Source organism: Teleopsis dalmanni, chromosome 1, assembly GCF_002237135.1.
Source record: "Teleopsis dalmanni isolate 2A chromosome 1, ASM223713v2, whole genome shotgun sequence".
NCBI lineage: Eukaryota > Metazoa > Arthropoda > Insecta > Diptera > Diopsidae > Teleopsis > Teleopsis dalmanni.
Window position 1 is genome coordinate 14,831,393 of NC_051846.1, and position 8,167 is coordinate 14,839,559.

The window sequence follows — 8,167 nt, forward strand, 5'->3', positions numbered from 1 at the left end:
AGAGTGCTGCTCAGAGTTACGGCATAAGTACAATTGTTGTTGCTTCCAATGCAAATTTTAAATTTGAGAATGGGAGAAAAAACAATATGGCCGTTCGAACTCCGGTATGAGAGCCGGCGTATTTGTGCCCCGGCAATAAGGCAAAACAGTGTTGTTAACTAATAAATTTTAAAATTTGCGCCTTTTAGGAGCAAAATACTACAATTCTAATACGTTTTGGAGAAAAAATGGCAATAAGCAATACAGCCTTTTTTATAAAACTCTATTAATATAATTATTACACTTTTCGATTTTAAAGAATGACGAAAGTACTGTTAAGTACTGTTAACAATTATTATAAGATAATATAATAATAAATTAACATTATTACAGCCTCTATGAGTTTTTTTGCTAGTTATTTTTGGTAACAAATTGAAAGTAAGCATATCTAAATTTCCTTTTAAATTTAGGTACTACCAAGAAGTAGTAAAATACAAAATTGGTAATACTGATGTGACACTCTGCATAACATGCATTTTCGGCATAGCCCAAAAGAGCGAATATTGCCGTGCCCGAGACACTCTGCATAACATGGCCCTACGAGTACAGATCTAATGTCGTGGAACAGACCTAATGTAAACAGGTTATTAAGTGCAGCAGTAGTGTTCGCATACTTTAATCCATTTAGTACTTTTTTTTTTATTAAAAGCAACACTGATTGGACAACACTGCTTAGAATCGATAGAAATAAAATTTATATCGTTGCCATTTTTATTCCTATACTTTTGCGATAGGAACTAGTTGGGCGATTTTCAGCAGATTAGTTAAAAATATATATTCCGAGTTTTTGTTAAAATCAATACCAAAAATAATAAAAATGTAAGTGTAAATAAAATTTATTTCACATTTTCAACTTGTTAAAGTTTGTGTGCACTTAATTATTATGCAACAATCTTTGTTTTTTTAAATAAATTTTTTCCGAAAATCGATATCAAGTTTTTTCATGTCTATCAAATGAAAGTTAGTCAAATAGATTTTCATATATATAAAACATATTTGTCAGTTTTTGTGGTGACTAATATTTTTTTGTTCTACATTTAATTTCTTTATTTAGGTACGAAAATCGTAATACTAATATGAATCGTCCAGGATTTCGTGATCATCAACGGGTAGGTGGCCCTGTACGTGGCAATATGCATCGTCCACGTGAAACTCCTTACTCTCGTGGTGGTGGCGCGCAACGTGGTGGTGTTGATCGTCGTATTCCTAACAACGTAGTAGCAACGACTGTTCCTGGAGACCGTTTACCTAAAATAATTTGGTCTGAAATCACTTTGAAGCCATTCAAGAAGAACTTCTATCAGCCGTGCAATGCGGTTACGGATCGTACGCAAATTGATGTAGACACATATCTTTCTAGCAATGAAATTACTTTAAAGGGTTCAAGCATTCCTTTGCCAAGTATTGAATTTGATGAGGGGGGCTTCCCGGAATATGTTCTGTCTGAAATCAAAAAATTAGGTTTTGCTAAGCCTACTGCTATACAAGCACAAGGTTGGCCAATTGCTTTGAGTGGTCGCGACATGGTTGGTGTCGCTCAAACTGGTTCGGGTAAAACCTTAGCATACATACTACCGGCAGTAGTGCACATTAACAATCAACCACGTTTAGACCGCGGTGATGGCCCTATAGCTTTAATATTGGCTCCTACTAGAGAGCTTGCTCAGCAGATCCAGCAAGTGGCTTTGCTTTTTGATTCTCCGAATCTACAAATGCGGGTTCGCAACACATGCATATTTGGTGGTGCACCGAAACATCCACAGTCGCGTGATTTGGAGCGTGGAGTTGAAATTGTGATTGCAACTCCCGGCAGGTTGATTGATTTTCTTGAACGTGGAGTAACTAGTTTACGCCGTTGCACCTATTTGGTACTTGATGAGGCTGATCGCATGCTTGACATGGGCTTTGAACCTCAAATCCGCAAAATAATGCAGCAAATTCGTCCAGATCGTCAAGTGCTTATGTGGTCTGCTACATGGCCCAAAGAAGTACGCAACTTGGCTGAAGAGTTTTTAGATAATTACATTCAAATCAATATTGGCTCCTTGACGCTTTCTGCAAATCATAATATTTTGCAAATTGTGGATGTTTGCGAGGAGACCGAAAAGGATACGAAACTGGTGAAGTTGTTGTCCGAAATCTCAGCCGAAGGCGAGAATAAGACAATTATTTTTGTTGAAACCAAAAAGCGTGTAGATGAAATCACACGCAGCATATCTCGCCAGGGCTGGCGTGCATGCGCTATTCATGGCGACAAGTCACAACAAGAACGTGATTTTGTATTGACTTCCTTCCGCAACGGACGACATTCGATACTTGTTGCAACCGACGTTGCAGCCCGTGGATTGGGTAAGTTAAATTTTTTTTTAACTATGTTGGTAGTTTCGAGTGATGCTGTGGATAAAATGCTTAAAATTCTTTCATTATTTTGGTTCGTCTATAAAATGTTTTTCATGATGAATCACCCACCGCCTTGAAGAGTCCAAACTTTGAACAACAGTTCTTGTGCAAAAATGTGTTTTTATTTGGTTTCATTAGCATAATTATTAAATATTAAACCTACAGGTTCTAAAGGTGTGGGAAAATAATGAGGAGAATACGTATTCCATACATTGCTGATTTATATACAATATATTTTTTGTCAATCAAGGAAACAGTGGCCGTGAAATCTGAATTGTATAAAACATTTAAGGATTTTCAAGTGGAATTCATTGATAACAGAATAATGGACTTTCTCTAAATTTAAATTATTATTATTGTATTAGACATATTAATGAACTTATGAACGTTTAGTGACTTAACGACATGGGTTAAAATTGGTAATGGAGTTTGTCAAGCAATGATGACAGAGAATTTTGCGACAACAATTTGTGTGTTGCATGCGAGAAATCAGTAAATCTATATAATCGCTAACATTAATAGGTATATATATAAATATACATATTAAAATTATTCGAAATATAACATTTTAGTTTATAGTATTAGTTATGCAGACAAGAAAAAATCTTTGCATAACAAATTTCATTCTCTCTTACTACTTCTTTTACTACTTACTTCTTACGTCACTGGGCTTAAGCATTACAGCGGATGTTGCACTGTAAGTATACTTATGAGCTAAACATTTAGCTCACTTATTAGTCTCACTTTACCAAAGTTCACATTTGAGATATCTTTGAAAGAGTATCTCCATATGTTTCATATTCCCATCCAAAACTAATTGAATCTGCCAACGATTTCATACACATGACTAAAATTATGATTTTATTTCGAAATTTCGAATGACACTAGTGAATCTATAGATTTAATGATTTAATGATTTTATAATTTTGTACGATTTAGTACGATTAAGTACGATTTTGTATGAATTTGTACGTACGTTGCCCAAGTGTACTTATAAACTTATATATATAACTCATAAAAATTGGGTGTGTCGTATACTTTGATGCGGCTACTACACAACATGATTTAGACTTACGGCCAATAGTTCTTGAGTGACAGCATTTTAAAGACTTTGTCTGAACAAAAAATTCATCAGTTTCTTGAAATGGACTTCGATTTTTTAAATTATTGATAAAAATCTAAAAAGAAAAAACACATAATCATTGTTAGACACATGTACGCGTTCTGTTTCCTCCCTTAAGTTAGCCACCATTGTCGGGAAGCCGGTAAGTACTGCAAATGCTATGAATTCTTTTTAAATAGTTAAGTTTAATTTGTATTGATATTTTTTTTTTAATTTTAATAATTAATAATTAATGTATATGTAAACAATGAATTGAAAAGTATCAACAAAAAATAGCTTAAAGGTCGAGGTCCACTTATTTATTATGAGAGAACTTAATGATGGAGAAATTTTTGTTCAATATCTTAGAAGTTTGTAAATAAAATTTTGTTATTGTTATGCAAGATAATGAAAATCAATGAACTTAATGAGATAACCTTTTATTTTTTCAAACTATAATCAAACCAAAATCAAACAAAATCAAAAATTCAAACAATGAATGTAAAACTCAAAACCAAAACCAAAATAAACAAAAACAAAATTAATAAAAAAAGATGTTGATGACGTCAAGTTTGTTATAAACTACGACTATCCCTCCAACTCTGAGGATTATGTGCATCGCATTGGACGCACTGGACGTTCGAACAACACGGGAACGGCATACACACTCTTCACTAGTTCCAATGCCAATAAGGCTAACGATTTGATACATGTACTTCGCGAGGCAAACCAGGTAAACTATAAATATAGTTAATTAATATTAATATTTAAATTTAAACACCTTGTTCCATACACAATACACAGGTGATAAATCCACGTTTGGTAGAAATGGCTTCAGTTGGTGGTCCCAACAAACGTGGTGGTGCTGCACGTGGCGGCTATCAAAACCGGTTCCAGCAGCAAAATCGCATGGGCTATGTTAAAACTATGCCAATGAATGGTCACTATGCAAACAATCAGCGAGGCGGTTACCATGCATCTAAGCCCCAAGAACATCACCATGCACAACAACATCATGATCAATACCAGCAACAACAACGACAGCCACAAGAGCAGATGCATCATAAGCATTATTCGCCAAAACCACAACATCACCATCTACATCAAGCTCCACGTCCACATGCTCCACCGGTACAACGCGCTAATGGCCAAATGTCTAGATTCTCTACACCATACGAACGCACTCCAGTCCCAGCACCAGCACCAGCTTTAGCTGCAGCTCCAGTTCAGCCTAATGGAAAAGCATATGAAAATCATCAACCTGCTGCATACGCTACATCCTATAGAGTTCCATATAATGCGCAGCATCAAGTACGCAGACCACCACATGAAATTCCACCACCAGGAACCGAAGCTGTTGCTATCAATTATGCGCCTCCTCCGTATGCCGTTCCCCCAGTTTACAGTACAGTTACGCCAGATATGTTCGCGTATCCCCCACCCCCATTACCCGTTCAAAACTAAAATCAAAATAGCATCAAATAATTTATATAAAATTTAGTTAAAAAGTAAAACGTATTATTATCATAATTAACTTAATAATAGCACTAAAATCATATATTGAACAATTAAAAGAAAGCAATCTTCATTGCTTTATTTCTTAACTATGGTATAAAATTTGAATCTCAAATTTTATTTTCTATTAATAATTGTTATTTATTAACTTAAACTTAATAAGCATTTAATTTGTTTTTTTAATTGTACTTTTTGCCTTCTGCTTTTTAATGTTGAAAACCTAATGATCTAATGATCTAATGATTACACAATGGAAATGAATTAGCCTTTAGATTGCTAACATAGAATAATTAATTAAAATCTGCTAGTATTACTATTAGAAATACTTAGAAATGAATTTCAAGATTTAAGTACTTGTATGAACTGAAGATTGCTATCTTATGCAATTAGTAGAAAATTTGTAGATTTATATCTGTACAAGTATATCTTATGTATGTGATCTTATTCGTGTTACTCTTAAAGCGTTTAAAACGAAGATTTTAAATCTGTACGTATTCTTCAATTGCATTCAAATTGATACTAATAAATGTTTCTAATTCATAGGAAAAATATTGTGTAGTTTTTATTGTTTATTTTTTATTTCGATGAAAATAATTATTGGTTTGGACAGTGAATGGAAGCAGTGCAGATGTTAGGCGTTGCGCCTCAAGGGCTAGGCAAAAAAGTTTTTCAGAATGATTCTAAGACGCCCATATGACAATGTATTTCAGTTAAGATAGTTATATTGAACGCTTGAATTTTGAGATATTTGGCTGTAAACATTTTCAACTACGACGACCAAGCGCTGCTCAACACTCCCAACGTACTTTGCGAATAGTGCCAGATGGCATACTTACTACTCGTTTATTTCTTAAGAACTACCAACTCTTTTGTCACCAGTGGAAATATACTGGACTTCAGTTATATTGGATTACAGATGTGCTGGTATCATAAAATAATATAATTCAGCATAGTGCATTGCCGCAGTATTCTCAGAGTTTACCTTCATAAGAAAAGTTAGTAAAAATGAATTAAACACTAATCTTATCTAGAGAGCAATTTACAATTCAATAAGTATATATATTATATGTAATTTTTAATATATTGAATAGACTGAATTGCTTTTTTTTATATCAGCTTTTCAGGTCCAGCATATCTGCCCTGATAGTATTTAAAGAATTCAACTCTGTTATGTTGATAAGTATTTATATTATTGAAGAGCTTGAGGGTTCTATTTATTAAAATCGTTTGTGTAATCAATGTAAAAATGGCATTACTAGTTGAAGCTAGACGGCTTCATGAAAAGAGTTTACAAGTTCAAACCTCGATAACTCGAAAAGGAAGCTATATCGACATAGAGTGTAGTGCTCAAAATAGTTATTTGCTAAAAGCTCTTAGACTATAGCTATTAATAGCTATTAGAATTGGAACTAAAAGTTTGTATAAACTTACTAGGGAAAAACACTTCTGTCTTATCATTTATAATATTTTAACAGAAGTATTAAGCTAAATCAGTGGTTCCCAACGTTTCTTTGACCAATGACGACTATGATTTTTTCATTTCAGTAGGGATCACAAAGTTAAAGAATAATGAAATGTATGATTATTTTAATATGCTTTAGACATTTCTGGTATACAAGTGCATACGTACATTATATGGGCTATAAAGTTGGTATATTATTACTTGAAAATTGTTTGTGCTTATTTTCTAATAAGTGTGGTTTCAGTGGACAAACTGCAAGCTATGTATCCATATCTGTTAAATTTAATTCATGGACCATTTTTAACCATCTCGCGGACCACCAGTTGGGAACTATTAAGCTAAATGGTCAAATAAAACATAATTGTTTATATATAAAGTTAATTTTTTTTTATTTCTATTGTTGATAATTGAAATGATAATTGCAAAAAGTGAACTTTTAATATCAACAATTCAATTTTATGTAAACAATGAGCACACACTTTTGAAAGAAACTATGAAATTATTTGGTCATAAAATATAAATTTATCACATACATATTGTACGTATAAATATTTATGAATATTTATAGAGTTATTGTAATTCCAGCTGATATATGATTAGACAGAAAAAACAAAACGAGAAAAAAACCTTTTATTATTATAAATAATAAAAGCTAAACTCTTTTTTCAATATATAGTATTACAAGGCCACATATTTATTTGTTTGATGAATGATTAAATTAAAAATGAAACGTTGGGGTTTCCCGACTTGACACAATAAAATTGATAAGTAATTATATATGTCGAATCATGCATTTTAAGCTCTTCATTTCTCTGGGAAATGGAAGCTTTGCAAGCAGCTTTGGCCGACATCCACGGTTGGTGTAGCCGCCTAGGATTGGAAGTAGGACTACACTTCTGGACTAGATACAGATAACTTCATGAATAAAAATTTTTTTTAATTTAATTTATATTTTTTGTTAGAAACGTAAAAATTATATATTTTGTATTTTTTTTAACTTTATGGAACGCTAAATTATTCACTTCCAAAATAAATTGTATTTGATAGTTAATAAGATTAAAATGAATTGTGTGAAATCAGTTTGGATCTTCAATTCTATATTACATTTTTATTGGAGTGTTTAATCTACTAATCTATTAATCTAAATAGAGAAATAAGCGTTAATAAAGCTGTAGTAAATTTAAAGTGGAATGTTTTACTTTAATATGAAATACAGTTATATTTCTATATACGATCATTACTAAATTCGATTCTGAATTACAAATATGACAATAAAGATATTTGAAGCACATTTCTAATAGATTAATGCATAAGGTATAATCCATTGTTCAAAAAAGACCTCAAGTCTGTGCAAAATCTACATTTTCAGCGTAAAAACAAGTCTCACGGCGATGAGAGAGTTTCGTTATCTATGTTTGATATATCTGATAGCCCAACTGCGACATCTCGATTCCAGTTTTAGGTATGTTATTTAACTTTAGGGGTTTTTTTAGAGAAGAGTATGGCAGCAAAAAAAAAACAATAATACAACTATCATTAGAAGACAAAAAGGTTAAAGATTTCGATGTTATACAGACCATCTTTTAAGCAATATAGCAATCCTTGTTATCGTAGGTATTTTACATATTTATTTAAAAATTTATTAGAAA

The 8,167-nt window shown here is 32.4% G+C and overlaps 1 protein-coding gene across 1 annotated transcript; it reads left to right on the plus strand.

The window, feature by feature from the left end:
• Positions 1-734: 734 nt before the first annotated feature.
• On the plus strand, positions 735-5,587 carry LOC119666154 (ATP-dependent RNA helicase dbp2). Its single transcript, XM_038075436.1, has 4 exons — positions 735-858; positions 1,094-2,388; positions 4,096-4,274; positions 4,346-5,587. Coding segments are annotated over exons 1-4 (2,136 nt in total). The 5' UTR covers positions 735-856; the 3' UTR covers positions 5,006-5,587.
• The last annotated feature ends 2,580 nt before the right edge of the window (positions 5,588-8,167 follow it).